We start from the raw sequence: 20524 nt of genomic DNA, 5'->3' as shown, positions 1-20524 counted from the left end.
TGCAGATCCAAAGAAATGCCCAAAATCTTAGGATCAAGACAGCTAAAGCCGTACTCTGCAAAAACAAATTACAAAACGAATCAGTAAAACGAAGGAAAAAAGAGGAGGACAAACTCACTAAAACACGGTCCCAGCCGAAAGACACCTACCCCTGTCAAAAATCCTGCTGAGACCGGCGACAGCAAGAATGTCCTCCCGCAAGATGTAGTTAAGGTTCGGGAGCCAGCTAGACGGCAGTTTATAATTATCCTCCCGAGCCAAGAACCACTGGAGGAGATCCACGTAGTGTTGATGGTTCCGATCCGGAGCAGCCACCCCCACCATGTCAGGATCAGGAGTCACGAACCACTTTGGAGGGCGATAAAAATTGGGGTGCTTCGGATCCGTCGGCACGCGAACAAGCAACTACTCCGTCTTCCATTTATGGGCGGAGCTAAGGTAAGGGTATGCCGTAATGTAGTTCGGCTCCCCTCTCCTTCGGGACTTTTTGTTGATGATGGTCCACCAACCATACCCATCACCCTTGGAAGGATGGTTGAAAGACAGATCGTGGAGATCCCGAAAAACGGAGACAGAGCAGGGAAAGTTAACAAAGTCGCACACCCATCTAAATCCGATGATGTGCCTCATAGACTTGGGTGTAAGTTGGGCCAAACTGATGTTGTACGACACCAGGAGCTCGGAAATGAACGGATCCAAGGGAAAGCGGAGACCGTTCTCCAAGTGATGAGTGTACACAGAGATGAACCCCCTCGGCGGATGAGTCACCCGAGGACGCTCCTGATCGGGAAGTTCACACCAGTACCCCAAGGCATGCTGGATTCCGTATAGCTCCTCGGCCTTCCGATGTTAGTTCCCCAGCTTCGCCTCCACTAACCAGTCACCACTAACCGATTTCTCCAACGGACCATTGATCTTGGTGGTCTCATGCAAGATCGGAGCATACTTACCCTTCGGATCAGCTTTAGTCCAATGAACTGGAAACTCAGGGTAAGGACGGCGGACACCCGAAGAACCAGCTTTCTTACCAGAAGCAGCGCGTTCAGACACGCCAGACCCGCCAACAGCGCCATCTTTAGAGGCGTCCCAACCAGTCGAACGTTTCTCCACCGGCTTCTCCGAAGGCCAACCCCTCGAAGTTTTCTGTACCCTTCCCGAAGGCACATCCTCCCTCTCACTAGAGGAGCCAACGACGAACTTACTTTTGCCCTTATTCTTTGCCATGGGCGCGAATTCTCGGTCTAGGGTTTAGATTGAGGAGTAGAGGAAAGAACGAAAAAGTAAGGAGAATTCAGAAACAAGTTACCTTTTTCCGAAGCGGAATTCGCCGACAAAACGAACGACACAAGTTCACGAAGTCTAAAGCTGGCTGAATTTCGTAGATCTGAAGAAACTCGAAAACTGCGATCGCCGGAAAAAGAGAGGAAGTTTGTTTAAAAGAGAGAGAAAGTAAAGTTTGAAGGAAGCTTGGCGCCCAGTATTTATAGAAAAGGGAAGCGCATCAACTTCTTTTCAACCCACGATCTCCACGACACAATGCAAATCCCAACACTTGTCATCAATGCAAATCATCCCTTTTCAAAAAAGAGAGGGAACTTTTGGACTTCTGACAACTGAAAACCCACCCATTTAATTCTAAATGGACCGGGTCTGGGGGGCATGTTGTTTGGGCTCCCAATTGATACTCAATTGGGCCACTAAGTCCAAAGCCCAATGACTCCAAACAACAGCATCAAACCTACCAATGGCTATTCAGCCATCCATTAAGGCCCAAGGCCCAATAGCAATAAATGACCTATGGGCATTTATTATGCAAACACTATAAATAGGCCGCCAAGGCTCACACCTCAAGGTACGTCCAATTTATCGCCTTAAGACTACTCTTCTAGAGAACTTCTCTCTAGAATCCGAGCATCGTTCTTACTTAGGCATCGGAGGGGCTTTCCTCGGAAACACCCCCGAGGCTAGTGACTTTGCTCTTGTGCAGGTGAATTCGGACTCGACTTATTCAAGCAAGCAAGATCTTCAACACATACGAAAGGGCCTTCATTCGAAACCCATTGTTTCCATCTTTACAACACCGGAACAAGGTGATTTGGAAACTCAAAAGTCAAAACATAGTTACTTCATGATCTTCAGAGTTGAATCCAAGCCTACGGTACACAATTTATACTTTGCTTACCTTCTCCATTTCCTATATTTGCAACATTTTACTTTTGTACTATTCATTTTAGTATGTTTTCTTACTATATGTCTATATTATGTAAATGATGGTTAAAATTTTGTTAACCATTTTACATAATGGTTAAAAATTTAAATAAATAAAAATCATATAAAACTGCATCTTTATCAGGTTAAGTTTGGCAAATGTTGATTGATTAATTTATTTCTATCGAACAACATAGGTAAAGTAAATTTGCTAAAAATATAAGAAGACATGAGTGTATGTTGTCTAAGCTCACAAACGTGGTTAACATCATTACTTAAAAGAATAACCATGTAATATGGCATTTATTGCAAAATGCAAATGATACGTAGGACTCCGTATAATTATCATCCATAAAGGATAAAAGGAGAGAGAATATGTGGTTAAGGATAGTCATTATCCAATGTTTAGATAGCTAATCAACATGATGAATGTGCAACCCAATAGTAGCCGTTAAATCAGGGAATTCTTTATTTAAGGTGGGCCCAAACTTCATAAGAAAAAAATTCAATAATTTTTTTTCAGAAAAAAGACTATTCTTTTTTATAATTGGAATATACTACGTACTCATTTTATGTAAAATAGGTGGTTCCACATGGACAAATTCAAAAAATTGAGAGCCATACATTACTACACCCGTCAATCTTATCTAGTCATATGCACTTTTTTGTGTGTGTGTTTTATAAATGTCCAAGTAAAATGAAACCTGTCCCCTACCAAACTAATCTTAAGCTATTGAACTTTCTTTCTCCTACCATTTATGTGTTCTTGTTTCAAGCTATTAGGCCAAGTGGACCATTTAAGATGGTACTCCATGCATGACAAAGTGTATTGAATATGATGCGAGCCGTGCTCGGGTTTGAGTCTAGCTCACTTGAGTCTAATCTTAACCGAGTTTTGACCAAGATAAATTTAAGTAGCTTGCAAGTTGTATCGTCTCATTAGCACCCCTGTTGAGATCTATCAGCATTTACTCTGTAAAACAGAGAAAGACATACAGATTCCAAATGTATGTGTTGAAGAATTATATGTATGTGAATTAAAAGTAGGAGAAGAGAGTAATACAACCTACAAGTTTCTAAAGCTGTTAGCAAGTGATAATGAAATTTAGGGTTTGTTTGTTTCAAATATTCATAAAAAATAAATTCAGTTCAACAAAAACAAGTTTTTTCAGACAATTTACACACAATTTAGTTTTTTTTCAGCAAAAATATAATTTCAGTTGAACTAGAATTTAGATAAGAAAAAGAAAGAGAGAATACTCCGTTGATAACGTTTGTGCGATATAAAAAGCACCCATCTCAGCTACTTGTAAATGTTCTAAGATGGAAGCAGTTTAAGCAAGTAATTGAAAACATTACACACAAAGACAATCTTAATCCTTTGATATTGTTTCTAATCATTTCATGAATGCATTTCTAGTTTAGACAGTAGTGCTCTGTAATGCAATCATCAGTAGGCAACATCCAATTCATCATTTCATGAATACATTTCCAGTTTAGAAGGTAATGTGCGGTAATGCCAGCATTCGATTTCCCTCATACCATGCTTGATGAATGATTGTAAATAAAAATGATTACTAGCTTGATTTATAAGTCCCAACCAGCATACTTTCACATAGTATAATAGTTACTTCTGTTACATTAGCTACAATATTACAAAAGCTGAGAAAACTTATCTCGGAAAATTTACAGGGGGTTCTAAACTGCCAACCAAAATCCCCAAATCAATATCTTTGTCTTCAAATTTTTTGATGAAAGGATGTTTCTGCAGCCAAAATAAAAAGGATTTAGTAAATATTGTAGTACAAATAAGATTCAATCACTTCTAAGAGATACGAACCAGAAGGTCTGAAGATGTCCCTCTGTCCTTTGGGTCCTTTTGTATGCTGCAAGGGAAACTCGCGTCATGTTAGATGAATTAAATGTCGCGTCATGTTAGATGAATTAAATGAGTTTGTTTCTTAGCTCTGCTAAAATGACTGGTTACACAGCATACATGAATCAAATTGTTCAATTCACACATGATACTCCATAGGGAACTCGTAAATGGGAGACTGCATGATGCATGAGTATATCTATCTACCTTCAGGAATCTTATTTTCCCCTTTATCAAAGGTCTAGTGTTTCAAACAGTTCAGAACTGTTTAAGACCCTTTATTATTCTATAGCCCATGCAGCTTAGGGAGATATGTAAGGTAGAAAATCAAGGTCCAAAATCTTCGTCAAAAAGACCAGAAGATCTGAAACAAATTTGCAATTTTGCATAAATGCCCAACAGTAGTGTCAAACATCCATTTACATCGCATATTCACATGAACCAGGTTTTGCGTTACAAAGAGAAAGCAACAAAGAAATAATGTAACTAAGTTCTTACCAGGCAGATATAAAGGAACAAAACTCTGGAGAAAACTGATCTGATGGGGCACAAGGTGCTGGGCTTCCCACAATTGCTGCTAAAAGCTCAAAATAGCTCGGTGCACTTTGCTGATCTTCAGATTGTATGTAGGGAAAGCGCCCAATGGCACACTCCAACATAACCAAACCCAAACTCCAAATGTCGCAGCTATAGTCGTAAGAGCTTCCACTAATTCTCTCTGGCTGCATATGACATTTTAGGCACATGAACCGTGTAGTCAACTTAGAACGTGCACAAGATGTTTCTAACAGGTTAATGAATTTTAGTACTGCTTCAAAGCTTAAACCGAGAAAGTAAATTTCAACTTACCGACATGTAGTTGTAGGTCCCAACAAATGTGTCACGTTGACCCATTGAGCTAGCTAGCATTGCACTAACACCAAAGTCGGTAATCTTTACTTCTCCTTTGTGATTTACTAACAGATTGGAAGGCTTCATATCCCTATGTATGACATGCCTTTCATTATGCAAGTATACAAGACCTTGTAACACCTGCAATAAAGAATAAATGTACTTACTAGAACAAATAATCAAGGGTCTGTATGCTAATCATTGAGATGTAGTGCCAACAAATTATACCTGCTTGCAAACAACTGCAAGGTAAGGTTCAAGGATTGTATTGACTTGTTTAATGACATCTGCCAAAGAACCACGGTCCATATACTCTAGAACAAGAGAGAATGCTCCATTGTGGTAAAAGGAATGGTAGCATATAACTACATGAGGACATTGAGATGACTGATTAATTTTCAACTCCTGCACAATTTGTTTACGGATCTCCTCTTGTATGTTCATTTGGATGACCTGTTACAAGTAAAATTAACTCTTTTAAGATCCAACGGGAATGGTTCTTCATATTATTACAATAGGTACATAGCAGCCACATATTGATCACTAAACAAACACTGTGAATATTGATATACGCATAAGGTACATGCCAAATTCACCATACTACTAACATAGCATCCAAAACAAAGGTAGAGGGAGATGTTAACAACTAGTCTCATCGTTAAGAATTGCAAAGAAGCATCATATCTAACAACACCACCAATATTGTGATGAAAAGCTACAAAATGTGGTTAGATTGTAGTGCATCTTGATTTAGGCAAAGGAATGCTGCACATGTTACACGACAAGCCCAAATGAGCATGAAATCTAATAATACAGTTGACTAAGGACCATAAGAAACAACTTAAACCATGTTTCGTTGGTAAGATGCTGATCTTTAAGCTTTTACTTCATAAAGTCCCTTCTAGAAGTAAAAGAAAGGTTGACATTTCCTCGTGGCCCAATAATTTTTAGTATACTTGTATGAAATTTACTCTCAAAATAAGTATTACAAGTATAAACAAATTTACCTTCAGAGCAAATAGTTTTCCAACCCATTTATGCCGAACAAGCTGAACAACTCCGCCACTTCCCTTGCCAATGACCTTAACAGTCTCAAGATCTTCCAGCTTAACTTGAAAGTCAAGCTCTTTGGCATCAGATTGCTGTTCAAACAAAAAACAAACTAGTTCAGAAACTTTTTAAGTGAAGAAATCCAGTTGCTCTGTCGTCATAATTATGCATTCATTCCTGAACAGCATAAACTTCAATTTGTTTCAGCTGCTGATGTGTTCATAGATCACATGGTCACAGGAGGTCCTCACATTAGATTGATAACCCACCAATAGAAAACATGATATATAGGGACAAATAGCTAAAAAAAACCCGTATTTTTCAGTTTGTATAAAATGGATAGAACCATAGAGAAACCATGTGCCAGTAACCAGATCTGACTCCAGGCTTCAATCATCTGCTCTACCAACTGAAAATACTAACATGAAGCAACTTACACTAGCTACTACGAAGTATATGACATTCATATGTTAGTGTTCAATTAACTAACATTATACAGAAAAAATGGGTATTAAACTTGATGCAGCCAAAAAGGCGGTCTTTGGGAATATGGATTTAGATCTCCAATGAGTCCATACTAAACTAACCCAGAAAAAAATGAACTTCAATAAATTCTTAACCTCACCTAATCTTGAATTATCTTTCCTTAAATGGCATACTATAGTATCCTCCAAATTCAAGCAATGCTCAACACAGTTATAGAAGCTAACAACATCTTAATCCGAAACCGAAATTTCCAATTAATTTCAGTGCTGAGGCATTTACAGCACCCACCTTTTAAACAGCAATTAGATACTAGTACAAAGAGCACAATTGAATTAAAACTTTAAAAAGAAGATTGAAATATTTACACGAGTTGCTTTATCTGCAGATTTAAGGCGCAATCCTTTCTGGTTTAGCATCAGATCACCATCTTGAAACGTACCACTCGCACTCCTGAACAATCGGTTACAAATTTACAATCCACGACTCCTTTTCAGTAAAATCACAATTACAAAGTAGTCAAAATAACATGTAAATTTGATCAATTAATTGGCAAAAAAGACCTAAAATAAATAGATTTCAATCAGTCAAATTGAATCGAGGGTTACGAAATTGGGGGAGAAGAGAGAGAATGACAAGATGAGCTTACAAGAAGCTAGTAATGGGAGTTTCTTGAGCAGGAAGTGAGAGCTTGAGCTGCTTCAATGGCGTCTTCGTCTTCATTTGTGGTGCAATTTGAATTTGTCGAGGTTTAGGGTTTGATAGAGTACCAGAGATAGAGAGAGAGTGTAGTGAGAATTTCAAAAGAGATGACCGCCAAAACAAAAGGATCCACCATGTTTTCGAGTAATCAAATGTGGAGTGTGGACTTGTTTCTTTTGACTTTTGCCTATTTTTTTTTTAATAAAAAGGAAGATTAATTCATTAATAAAGAGTCATACGACATATATAAGAGAAATATAGATTTAACAAATACAGAAAATGCTTCAGTTGAAGTTGAACTTTTCAGCAGTGAATGAACACGAGAAATATCTTGGACTCCCAACCTACATTGGGGGATCGAAGAAAGTAGTTTTCCAGGTTATTTTAATTAGACCGCGTATGGAAGAAGATTAAAGGATGGAAGGAGAGATACCTTTCACGAGGCGGGAGGGAGGTGCTACTAAAATCTGTTGCCCAATCCATACTCACATATGCAATGCAATGTTTCAAACTTCCAGAGTGTGTGTTGAACAACATGAACGCCCTATGCCGTAATTTCTGATGGGGGCAAAAAAATGAGGAGAAAAAGCTACCAATGATAAGTTGGGATAAGCTCTGCAAGTCCAAGAATGATGGAGGGGTTGGTAGTCCTCAAGGGCAAGTATTTCCCTTGCACTTCATTATGGGATGCAAAAACTCCGCCCAACAGCAGCTACACTTGGAGGTCAATACTATCGGCGCGGGAGATAATAAAGGAAGGCTCAACCTGGGTAATAGGCAATGGACAAAATGTGCATTTTTGGAAGGAGGCATGGCTGCCTACTCTGCCTGGGGGACGTCTACTCTCTCCCCCACCGTCCAGTGAGAGTGGACGTAGTTACGTGAGTGAATGGAGGACTGATGATGGGCAAGCTTGGGATGTTCAAGCTATGTACGAGCACCTGACTACCACTGAAATTGATGCACCCTTACAGGTTCGTTGTGCTGAAAGTGACTAAGAAGATTTCCTTTCTTGGAACCACACTAGAAATGGAATGTTCACGGTTCGTAGCGCATATCAGAGGGAGGCACAAAGGCGAAATGGAAACGTGGGCTCTTCGGGGAACACTAGCCAGGGACTATGGAAAAAAAATATGGGGAGCAAGGGTACCGGAAAAGGTCAAGAATATGGTTTGGAGAGCGACTCGCGAAGGACTACCAACCATGGATACTCTGGCCCGTAGAGGAATGAGTGTAGACTGCATTTGCCCAAGATGTGGAGAGTACCCGGAATCGATTATGCATACTCTCATTATGTGTAGGGAAGCAAAAGCACTATGACGCCTATCACCTGCGCGTCTAGATGTAAACTCGTGGGATGGTAAGTTCATTTATTGGTGTGAAACATCAGCAAAAAGATGCACTCTGAAGGGGGCATGGGAGGTCGTGTTAATGTTTTTGTGGCAGACTTGGAATGACAGAAACATATGGGTATTTGAAAGAAAAAAATTAGACCCTAGGATTACATGCGCTAGAACTTTTAGGATGCTTGGGGAGTTCGAGGCAGCAACTACTCGTGAGGAAGAGGCTGTCATAAGCCTCCCAGTCAATGTGAACGTGTGGAAACCACCGACTCCTGGAAGGTGGAAACTAAACACTGATGCTGCGATGGGTGAGAGCAAGGTGGGTATGGGCATGGTGGTAAGGGACAACAGTGGAGATGTCTTAATGTGTGCAGGACAATAGATTGGAGGACCGTTAAGTGTCCTGCAGGCTGAAGCTTCATCAGCCATGTTTGGTATGCGGTATGCCTTTGATGCGGGTCTTAGATCGGTTGAAATGGAGACAGACGACATCACACTTGCGAACCTGCTGCAGGGGAGAGTAAAGGAAATGACAGTAGTGCAACAGATCGTGAATGACATGCTTACCTTTGCCAATGAAATTGAGTTTTTTACTTTTAAACATGCTAGTAGATAGCGTAATAGGGTTGCACATTCAATAGCCAAATCCGCCCTTTCTTTTGAGCAAGTGCTTGTTTGGATGGAGGATTTCCCCCCTCACATTGTACCCATTGTCCTTGAGGACAAATCATTAATGGAATAAGACTACTAAGCTTTCACGTCAAAAAAAAAAGAATTAAATAAAGGTTTCCTTCATCAAAACTACGGTCGTTGAATGAATCTTGCACTGTAGAACGTCTCCCGTATATAACGCTGGAACATGCAGCTTTTTCAGAGAGAGGGTCTAACGATTTGTTGTAGCTGCGAGGATGATTTCCACTTAATTAATCTGAATGTACTCAAATTAAAAATTGATATTTGTTGCGATCCCTCATAAAACTTTACCAACAAAACAATTCTACACAAATCCACTAAACGACAAACCAACCATACTAATGTTAGGTTATGATTCATATGACAAAACATAAATCATGCGGAAAAACCATAAAGCCAGGAAAGCATATTATTTACACATAATCATTTAGCATAGTTTAGATGCATACACTTTGTTGCGTGCCCTCCCTAGCTGCGCCCGAACCGAACAAGAACAAGTCTTTAGGACTCCAAGTGTCGTCCCTCCGTAGATAGTCCACAGCACGTCCGGATCCGCCTTAAGCTTGATCAATTAGAATCGCCCTTAAGGTACTTGGAATTTTCATCTATTTGTAGGCAATTATGTGACTGAATTTTGCTCTCAAAATCACTTTGAATACTTGAATACTCGATGTAAATTATGAGCCCTTAACTCATATTTATAGACCATGGAATAAGTAATCGAATCCTACTAGGATACGAATTAATTAAATTAGAATCCTAGTAGAATTCTTATTTAATTAATTTATCTTTTAGGATTAGGAATTTAATCATTAAACAAATCCTATACTCTTTAGGTTTCGTATGTGAACACAAACTCTACACGAGCATGACCCGCAAGCGTGCAGGCCATGCCCGCGCACAGCCCACACGGCCGCTCGGCCCACGCGAGCTACAAGCCCACGCGAGCTGCAGCAATGCTCGCAGCCCACTGCTCGCAGCTGCGCGCGCTGCCACGACCTGCTGGGCCTGGCCTTGCGCTGGGCCTGGCGTGGCCTTGGCTGCTCGTGTGGCGCGCTTGGCTTGCTGGGCGATGGCCCGGCTTCGTTCTGGGCCTTCGTATGGCAGGCCTCGTCCGATGCTAATTCGTACGATACGCTTTCGATTAAATTCCCGATTCCGGAATTTATTTCCGATACGAACAATATTTAATATTTTCGATTCCGGAATTAATTTCCGTTTCGAACAAATATTTAATATTTCCGTTTCCGGAATTATTTTCCGATTCCGATAATATTTCCGATTTCTGACAATATTTCCGTTTCCGGCAATATTTCCGATTCCGGCAATATTTCCATTTCCGATAATATTTTCCGATACGTACCATGTTTCCGTTTCCGGCAACATCTTGTAAGGTTATGATACATATGACAATTCATAAATCATGCGGAAAAACCATAAACCCAGGAAAACATATTATTTACACATAATCATTTAGCATAGATTAGATGCATACTCTTTGTTGCGTGCCTTCCCTAGCTGCGCCCGAACCGAACAAGAACAAGTCTTTAGGACTCCAAGTGTCGTCCCTCCGTAGATAGTCCACAGCACGTCCGGATCCGCCTTAAGATTGACCAACTAGAATCGCCCTTAAGGTACTATTATTTTCGGCACTTTATAGGCAAATGTGTGACTGAATTTTTCTCTCAAAAACTCACTTTGAATACTTTGAAACTTGTGTTATAAATTGTGAGCCCTAGCCTCATATTTATAGCGGTATGGAAAGGGAATCGAAATCCTATTCAGATACAAATTAATCAAACCTAGAATCCTACAAGAACTCTAATTTAATTAATTTATCAAATAGAATTAGGAATTTAATCACTAACCGAACTCTGCATGTTTTAGGAAACGTGCACGAACACAAACACTTGCACACACACGCACGGCAGCCACGATGGGCCCCATGCGTGCGCGCGAGCAGCAGCCCACTAAGCGCCCGCGCGCGCTGCCCGTTGCGCGTGCTGTGCGCGCTGTGCGCGCTGCGCGCTGTGCGCGCTGCGCGCTGCGCGCAGCCTGCTGGGCCTGGCCTTGCGCTGGGCCTGGCGTGGCTGTTTGTGCGGCGCGCTTGGCTTGCTGGGCGATGGCCTGGCTTCGTGCTGGGCCTCGTCCGGCAGGCCTCGTCCGATGCTTATTCGTACGATGCGCTTCCGATTAAATTTTCCGATTCCGGAATTCATTTCCGATACGAACAATATTTAATATTTCCGATTCCGGAATTAATTTCTGTTTCGAACAAATATTTAATATTTCCGTTTCCGGAATTATTTTCCGATTCCGGTAATATTTCCAATTCTGACAATATTTCCGTTTCCGACAATATTTCCGATTCTGGCAATATTTCCATTTCCGATAATATTTTCCGACACGTACCATGTTTCCGTTTCCGGCAACATCTACGACTTGGATAATATTTATATTTCCGATACGATCCATATTTCCGTTTCCGGCAATATCATCGTTTCCGGAGTATTCATTCCTTGCCTGTGACGATCTTAGCTCCCACTGAAACCAAGATCCGTCGGTTCCGAATATTCATAGATGGAGTATTTAATGCTATTAAATACTTGATCCGTTTACGTACTATTTGTGTGACCCTACGGGTTCAGTCAAGAGTAAGCTGTGGATTAATATCATTAATTCCACTTGAACTGAAGCGGCCTCTAGCTAGGCATTCAGCTCACTTGATCTCACTGAATTATTAACTTGTTAATTAATACTGAACCGCATTTATTAGACTTAACATAGAATGCATACTTGGACCAAGGGCATTATTTCCTTCAGTCTCCCACTTGTCCTTAGGGACAAGTGTGCATTTCCTAATTCCTTTGTCGCTCGATGCTTGCTCTTGAACATAAGGTAAGAGTTGTCATCCTTATTATGTCCAGAGGTGTTCCTCGGTTTCAGAGTTCAACTGATCAAATAAACAGATAATCATAGCCTATGATTCATCCGAGCACGGCCATGCATTTCACAGTTTCTAGCTCTCCGAGTGGCCTTGTACAACTTTTAAGCATCTCATCCCGATTTATGGGAGGACAATCCCAATCTTGCGATCTTGAGATTAGACTTCGTTTGATAGGTGATTACCTGAGCGTTGCCTTTATAGCCTCCTTTTACGGTGCGACGGTTGGTCAACGTCAAAGCAACCAGTTCTCAAACAAGTAATCTTCAAATCACTCAGGTATTGAGGATTTAGTGTCTAATAATTTAATGAAATTTACTTATGACAGACTTTCATCTCTTACAGTAAAGTTTCATAGGTCTCGTCCGATACTAGTCTTCCCAAAGTAAGTATCTATGCAAATGATTATGACATTGCCATGTCCACATAGTTCAAGAAACAGAACTACTAGTCATCTTGCATTCTAATCGTCTAACGTTTTCTATGCGTCCAATTTTATAGAAAACTCCGATTAGGGACCATTTTCAACCTTTGACATTCAAGTTCACTTGATAGACATTTCTTAGTCACAGGACTGGTCCTGACAGTCTATCTTGAATATATCGTCAAATTGAAGGGACTCATCATTTAATAAACCACAAATTAAATGGATAAATGAATTCTTTTCATTTATTGTGAATGATTAACCAATAATGTTTTACAAAGATTTAAACTCTAAAACTTTAAAACATTAAACAGAGACATCAAAGCCATTCTCCAATATGCTTGATTCCCATAGCTGCAGTGTGCGAGTTGTGCTTCGCCTGCGGCAGAGGTTTAGTTAATGGATCTGATATGTTGTCATCAGTTCCAATTTTGCTTATCTCGACTTCTTTTCTTTCAACGAACTCTCGTAGAAGGTGAAATCTACGAAGTACATGCTTGACTCTCTGGTGGTGTCTAGGCTCTTTTGCCTGTGCAATAGCTCCGTTATTATCACAATACAGGGCTATTGGTCCTTTAATGGAGGGGACTACACCAAGTTCTCCTATGAACTTCCTTAGCCATATAGCTTCCTTTGCTGCTTCATGTGCAGCAATGTACTCCGCTTCAGTTGTAGAATCCGCAATGGTGCTTTGCTTAGCACTTTTCCAGCTTACTGCTCCTCCGTTGAGGCAGAAGACAAACCCAGACTGTGATCTGAAATCATCTTTGTCGGTTTGGAAACTTGCGTCCGTATAGCCTTTAACAATTAATTCATCATCTCCACCATAGACCAGGAAGTCATCTTTGTGCCTTTTCAGGTACTTCAGAATGTTCTTGGCAGCAGTCCAATGCGCCTCTCCTGGGTCTGACTGGTATCTGCTCGTAGCACTGAGTGCGTACGCAACATCCGGGCGTGTACATATCATAGCATACATTATTGAACCAATCAATGATGCATATAGAATCCCATTCATTCGTCTACGCTCATCAAGTGTTTTTGGGCACTGAGTCTTGCTTAGAGTCATTCCATGAGACATGGGTAGGTAGCCTCGCTTGGAGTCCGCCATCTTGAACCTATCAAGCACCTTATTGATATAAGTGCTTTGACTAAGTCCAATCATCTTTTTAGATCTATCTCTGTAAATCTTGATGCCCAATATGTACTGTGCTTCTCCTAGATCCTTCATCGAAAAACATTTCCCAAGCCAAATCTTGACAGAGTTCAACATAGGAATGTCATTTCCGATAAGCAATATGTCGTCGACATATAATACTAGGAAAGCAATTTTGCTCCCACTGACCTTCTTGTATACACAAGATTCGTCCGCGTTCTTGATGAAACCAAAGTCACTGACTGCTTCATCAAAACGTATATTCCAGCTCCTGGATGCCTGCTTCAATCCGTAGATTGACTTCTTTAGCTTGCATACCTTTTTAGCATTCTTTGGATCCTCAAAACCTTCAGGCTGTGTCACAGTTTCTGTTAAAACGCCGTTTAAGAAAGCAGTTTTGACATCCATCTGCCATATTTCGTAATCGTAATATGCAGCGATTGCTAACATTATTCGAATAGACTTTAGCATTGCAACTGGTGAAAAGGTTTCATCGTAATCCACACCGTGGACTTGCCTGTAACCTTTTGCAACCAATCTAGCTTTGAAAACTTCAAGTTTCCCATCCTTGTCCTTTTTCAGTTTGAAAACCCATTTGCTTCCAATGGCTTGGTAGCCATCTGGCAAATCGACCAAATCCCATACTTGGTTTTCAGACATGGAGTCTAATTCAGATTGCATGGCTTCTTGCCATTGCTTGGAGCTAGGGCTCGTCATAGCTTGCTTGTAAGTCGCAGGTTCATCACTTTCAAGTAATAGAACGTCATAGCTCTCGTTCGTCAAAATACCTAAGTACCTTTCCGGTTGAGATCTATATCTTTGCGATCTACGCGGGGTAACATTTCTAGATTGACCATGATTCTCACCAGATTCTTCTAAAGATCTCTGAGTTTCATCCTGAATGTCATCTTGAGCATTCTCTAGAGTTTGTTGTTCGACTCGAATTTCTTCGAGGTCTACTTTTCTCCCACTTGTCATTTTGGAAATGTGATCCTTCTCCAAAAAGACACCATCTCGAGCAACAAACACTTTGTTCTCAGATGTATTGTAGAAGTAATACCCCTTTGTTTCCTTTGGATAGCCCACAAGGATACATTTGTCAGATTTTGGATGAAGTTTGTCTGAAATTAATCTTTTGACGTATACTTCACATCCCCAAATCTTAAGAAAAGACACATTTGGAGGCTTTCCAAACCATAATTCGTATGGAGTCTTTTCGACAGCTTTAGACGGAGCTCTATTTATAGTGAGTGCAGCTGTATTTAGTGCATGTCCCCAAAATTCTAATGGAAGTTCGGCCTGACCCATCATTGACCTGACCATGTCTAGCAAGGTTCTGTTCCTCCGTTCTGACACACCGTTCCATTGTGGTGTTCCAGGAGGAGTCAATTCTGATAGAATTCCACATTCTTTCAGATGGTCATCAAATTCATAGCTCAGATATTCACCGCCTCTATCAGACCGCAGTGCCTTAATCTTCTTGCCTAATTGATTCTCTACTTCACTCTGAAATTCCTTGAATTTGTCAAAGGATTCAGACTTATGCTTCATTAGGTAGACATAACCATATCTACTGAAGTCATCAGTGAAAGTGATAAAGTAGCTGAAACCACCTCTAGCATTTGTACTCATTGGTCCACATACATCTGTATGGATTAAACCCAATAGTTCATTTGCTCTTTCTCCAACTTTAGAGAAAGGTTGCTTCGTCATTTTGCCAAGTAAACATGATTCGCATTTACCATAATCCTCTAAGTCAAATGGTTCTAGAATTCCTTCCCTTTGAAGTCTTTCTAAGCGTTTCAAGTTTATATGGCCTAATCGACAATGCCACAGATAGGTGAGATCTGAATCATCCTTTTTGGCCTTTTTGGTATTTATGTTATATACTTGTTTGTCGTGATCTAATAAATAAAGTCCATTGACTAATCTAGCAGATCCATAAAACATCTCTTTAAAATAAAACGAACAACTATTGTCTTTTATTATAAAGGAAAATCCCTTAGCATCTAAGCAAGAAACTGAAATGATGTTTTTTAGTAAGACTTGGAACATGGAAACATTCTTCCAGTTCCAAAACTAGCGCGGAGGGCAACGACAAATAGTAAGTTCCTACAGCTAATGCAGCAATCCGTGCTCCATTTCCCACTCGTAGGTCGACTTCACCCTTGCTTAACTTTCTACTTCTTCTTAGTCCCTGTGGATTGGAACATAAGTGTGAGCCACAACCTGTATCTAATACCCAAGAAGTTGAATTAGCAAGTATACAGTCTATAACGAAAATACCTGAAGATGGAACGACTGTTCCGTTCTTCTGATCTTCCTTTAGCTTCAAGCAATCTCTCTTCCAATGCCCCTTCTTCTTGCAGTAGAAGCATTCGGATTCAGAAGTGGGTTGACTGACCTTTCTCTTTGCAGATTTGGCGCCAGTTTGCTTAGTTGGGCTGGCCTTGTTGCCACCTTTCTTAGCATTCCTCTTCTTTCCAGATTTCTTGAACTTGCCCCCACGCACCATAAGCACATCCTGCTTATCACTTTTGAGCGTCTTTTCAGCGGTCTTCAGCATACCGTGAAGCTCAGTGAGCGTTTTGTCCAGACTATTCATACTGTAGTTCAGTTTGAACTGATCATACCCGCTATGAAGAGAATGGAGGATGGTGTCTATAGCCATTTCCTGAGAAAATTGCTGATCCAGCCGACTCATATTCTCAATGAGTCCAATCATTTTGAGAACATGTGGACTTACGGGCTCGCCTTTCTTAAGCTTGGTCTCAAGAATTTGCCTATGAGTCTCGAATCTTTCGACTCGAGCCAGATCTTGGAACATGTTCTTCAACTCACTGATGATTGTGAAAGCATCTGAGTTGATGAACGTTTTCTGCAGATCCGCACTCATGGTGGCGAGCATTAGACATTTCACATCCTTGTTGGCATCAATCCAACGATTGAGGGCTGCCTGAGTGACCCCGTCGCCTGCAGCTTCGGGCATCGCCTCATCTAGGACATACTCCTTTTCTTCCTGCATTAGAACTATTTGCAAGTTCCTTTGCCAGTCAAGGAAGTTTTTCCCGTTCAACTTCTCCTTTTCGAGAATTGATCGAATGTTGAATGAATTGTTGTTTGCCATATTAAAAACTACAATTGAAAAGAATAAACAAATAAATAACCATTCACAGTTTCTCTTAATAAACTTAAATTCTAGCATACATGCATAATTCAATGTTTATTAAGCATTTTATTCAATTTATGTGTTCCGGCAGGTGTGAATAAAATGATTCCAAGATCCTAAAATCATTGAAGAACTAAGCACAGTTTGTCGACTTAATCCTAGAACATCTTAGGTAAGCAAAAGCCTTTTGCTAATAGTCTAGAAACTATTCTTGGTTGATAGGTACGTCTAAGAACTTATTAGGTAAACCTATCGAATTTGCCACGACATAAAAGGACTCCTTACTTATATCGTTGAGTTTCACCAAAACTAACATGTACTCACAATTATTTGTGTACCTTGCCCCTTTAGGACCAATAAGTAACACCTCGCTGAGCGAAAACTATTACTAGATTGATGTAAAGGATATCCAAGCAAGTGTATATTTTGGCATGGCACCTTTTAACTCAATTTTTAAGTTTGGAACTTAAGGCTCTTACTATGTTGGTTAGATTTTAAGTGAACTAAAATCCTTAATCATGCAACATAATCAAGCTTTTGATCTCATGCATTTTAAGACATATTTAAAACAATAAATAACTTAAAACATGCATAAGATATTTGTGATCTAGTATGGCCCGACTTCATCTTGAAGTTTTGACTTCAAAGTCCGTCTTGAAAATCTCCGTGGGAGGCACCATTTTCTTCAAATAGGATAAGCTATAACTAATTACAACTATTTGATGGTTCGCAGACCATATTTGAATTGAAAAATAACTTTGGTACTTTAGACCAATTACATTCAAATTAATGGTACGCAGACCATATTTTCTATCCTATTTGGGCCATACTAGTCACTTCATAACCTGCAAAACAGTACATATACAATATATACCATTCACCCATTCATTATCATGAATGGCCCACATAGCTGGTTAGTAAAACACATTATGCATCACGTAAACATTTGCAGCAATTAATCAAGGGCACCAATAATCTACCAATTATTCAGTCCTTATTAATTCTAATCAAGTTGTTTTAACCTTAAGGATTTGTAGACCTAATCAAGAGTTTATGACTAAAAAGCGCTCCCACTTAAACCAATAAATTCATATGCTTTACCAATTTTAAACATAAAAATGTATTTCTAGTCTAACCGGAAACATACAAATTTAATTAAAATTTAAAGCTCATATAAATTTATAATTGAATCCAAAAAGTTTAATTTAATTTCAGTCGCATTTAAATTAATTCATGATTTTAATTTTAGTAAAATAATTAGAATAAATAACATTTATTATAATTATAATATTCAAAATTAAAATCCAAGAAAATAATTTAAATTATTAATTTTAAAATTAATTAAAATTACGTGAACTGAAATTTTCAAATTAAACATTCAGAACGATCTAATCGTAACGCAAACACCCTACGCGTTGCACGCCCATGGGCCGCACGCACACAGCCATTGCTGGCCATGTGCGCGCAGCCCATGCGCTCGTCGCATAGCTGCTGCATCCCAATCGCAAGCCTCCGCACGCATTGGTGCTCGCTGCGCGCGCCAGCGCTCATCGCACGCGGGCTATCGCTCGCAGTGCGCGCGCGACATCGCTCGCTGGGCGCGCGAGCCATCGCTCGCTGGGCGCGCGACATCGCTCGCTGGGCGGGCGACATCGCTCGATGTGCGCGCGAGCTATGCTAGGCGCAGCGCTCGTGGCACGCGAGCTTGCGCTCGCTGCGCGCGAGGCTGCGCGCGTTGTGGCGCAGCTCGCTTGCTGCCCACACGCGACTGCCTTGGCTCGCCCTACGCCCATGCCCATTCGTCCATTGGTCGTGGCACACGACACAAGGCAGGGCTGCTGCCTTGTGCTCGTGCACTACGCCCTTGCTCATTGCATTCGTGCCGCACGGGCGACGAGCTCCCTTGCTCGTCGTCGCATGCCCGCATTATACAACACCCCTTAAGGGTAACACGAAGCGTCCATTGCTTCGTGCGTGCAAGTTATATGAACGAATCGCATAAAAATTTAAAATTTATATTTAAAATTATTGACAAATTAATAAATAATATTAATTTCATAATTTTAGGGCGAAAAAATCGAAAATTTATTATCCAATTGATTTCCGATTGTTATGGATTCAAGTCTAGGTCATAAAAATTTAAAATTTATCGTAAATTTACAATTTTTATGGTGGTTTTTAATCATAGGTTTCTAATTAAATTACAATTAATTATGAAAATCAAATTAATTCTAAATTATTCTAATTTTCAACAAATTAATCATAATTACAAATTAGATTGCATAATTAACAAGACTAGGCATTCAAACTTGTTAAACATATGCAGTAGGTCAATCAAAAATTCAAGATTTATCAACAAGAATCGCAAATATTTAATTTAACATCTTAAATTTACGAAATTTTTGCATTCGAAAAACTAAAACCTTCGAAAAGTCATAGTTAGGCTTCGAATTTGAGAATTCTGGGTTCGGCAGAAAAATTTTATTTTTGTCAAAATTTTAGAATGCCTTTTACATGCGGAATTGACACAAAAATCACTCAATTCGGATGAGTAACGAAGAAACTGCCGAAAAACTGCGTACGTATAATTAAATAAACGCAATTTGCAATTAATTAACAATTACGAAAATTAATCACCCCTTTTAATTCTTGCAAATTTGTAATATTTAACCATGTTCATGCAATTTAGATTATGAAAATAATAAGGGGCTCGTGATACCACTGTAAGGTTATGATACATATGACAATTCATAAATCATGCGGAAAAACCATAAACCCAAGAAAACATATTATTTACACATAATCATTTAGCATAGATTAGATGCATACTCTTTGTTGCGTGCCTTCCCTAGCTGCGCCCGAACCGAACAAGAACAAGTCTTTAGGACTCCAAGTGTCGTCCCTCCGTAGATAGTCCACAGCACGTCCGGATCCGCCTTAAGATTGACCAACTAGAATCGCCCTTAAGGTACTATTATTTTCGGCACTTTATAGGCAAATGTGTGACTGAATTTTTCTCTCAAAAACTCACTTTGAATACTTTGAAACTTGTGTTATAAATTGTGAGCCCTAGCCTCATATTTATAGCGGTATGGAAAGGGAATCGAAATCCTATTCAGATACAAATTAAACAAACCTAGAATCCTACAAGAACTCTAATTTAATTAATTTATCAAATAGAATTAGGAATTTAATCACTAACCGAACTCTGCATGTTTTAGGAAACGTGCACGAACACAAACACTTGCACACACACGCACGGCAGCCACGATGGGCCCCATGCGTGCGCGCGAGCAGCAGCCCACTCAGCGCCCGCGCGCGCTGCGCGCTGCGCGTGCTGTGCTCGCTGTGCGCGCTGCGCGCTGCGCGCAGCCTGCTGGGCCTGGCCTTGCGCTGGGCCTGGCGTGGCTGTTTGTGCGGCGCGCTTGGCTTGCTGGGCGATGGCCTGGCTTCGTGCTGGGCCTCGTCCGGCAGGCCTCGTCCGATGCTTATTCGTACGATGCGCTTCCGATTAAATTTTCCGATTCCGGAATTCATTTCCGATAAGAACAATATTTAATATTTCCGATTCCGGAATTAATTTCTGTT

At 40.3% G+C, this 20524-nt stretch overlaps 1 protein-coding gene across 1 annotated transcript; it reads right to left on the bottom strand.

Moving 5' to 3' along the window:
- Positions 1-3763: 3763 nt before the first annotated feature.
- LOC110791517 (mitogen-activated protein kinase kinase 6) lies at positions 3764-7356 on the bottom strand. The gene is made up of 8 exons (XM_021996267.2): positions 7158-7356; positions 6877-6961; positions 5983-6117; positions 5204-5428; positions 4934-5116; positions 4583-4806; positions 4049-4094; positions 3764-3973 (listed from the first exon to the last, which is right to left on the bottom strand). Exons 1-8 carry the CDS (start codon positions 7229-7231, stop codon positions 3881-3883), a joined length of 1065 nt encoding a protein of 354 aa, XP_021851959.1. The 5' UTR covers positions 7232-7356; the 3' UTR covers positions 3764-3880.
- Positions 7357-20524: the final 13168 nt, after the last annotated feature.

This window comes from Spinacia oleracea, chromosome 2, assembly GCF_020520425.1.
Source record: "Spinacia oleracea cultivar Varoflay chromosome 2, BTI_SOV_V1, whole genome shotgun sequence".
Taxonomy (NCBI): domain Eukaryota; kingdom Viridiplantae; phylum Streptophyta; class Magnoliopsida; order Caryophyllales; family Amaranthaceae; genus Spinacia; species Spinacia oleracea.
This window is presented reverse-complemented; position numbering and strand designations above follow the sequence as displayed.

Bases quoted from the DNA above. Each gene is read 5' to 3' on its own strand.
- LOC110791517 (XM_021996267.2), bottom strand. From the start codon at position 7,231: ATGAAGACGAAGACGCCATTGAAGCAGCTCAAGCTCTCACTTCCTGCT. The intron at 6,118-6,876 runs GTAAATATTTCA...TTGTTTGAACAG, and splicing joins CTGCAGATAAAGCAACTCGT to CAATCTGATGCCAAAGAGCT. The intron at 5,429-5,982 runs GTAAATTTGTTT...TACTTGTAACAG, and splicing joins GAAAACTATTTGCTCTGAAG to GTCATCCAAATGAACATACA.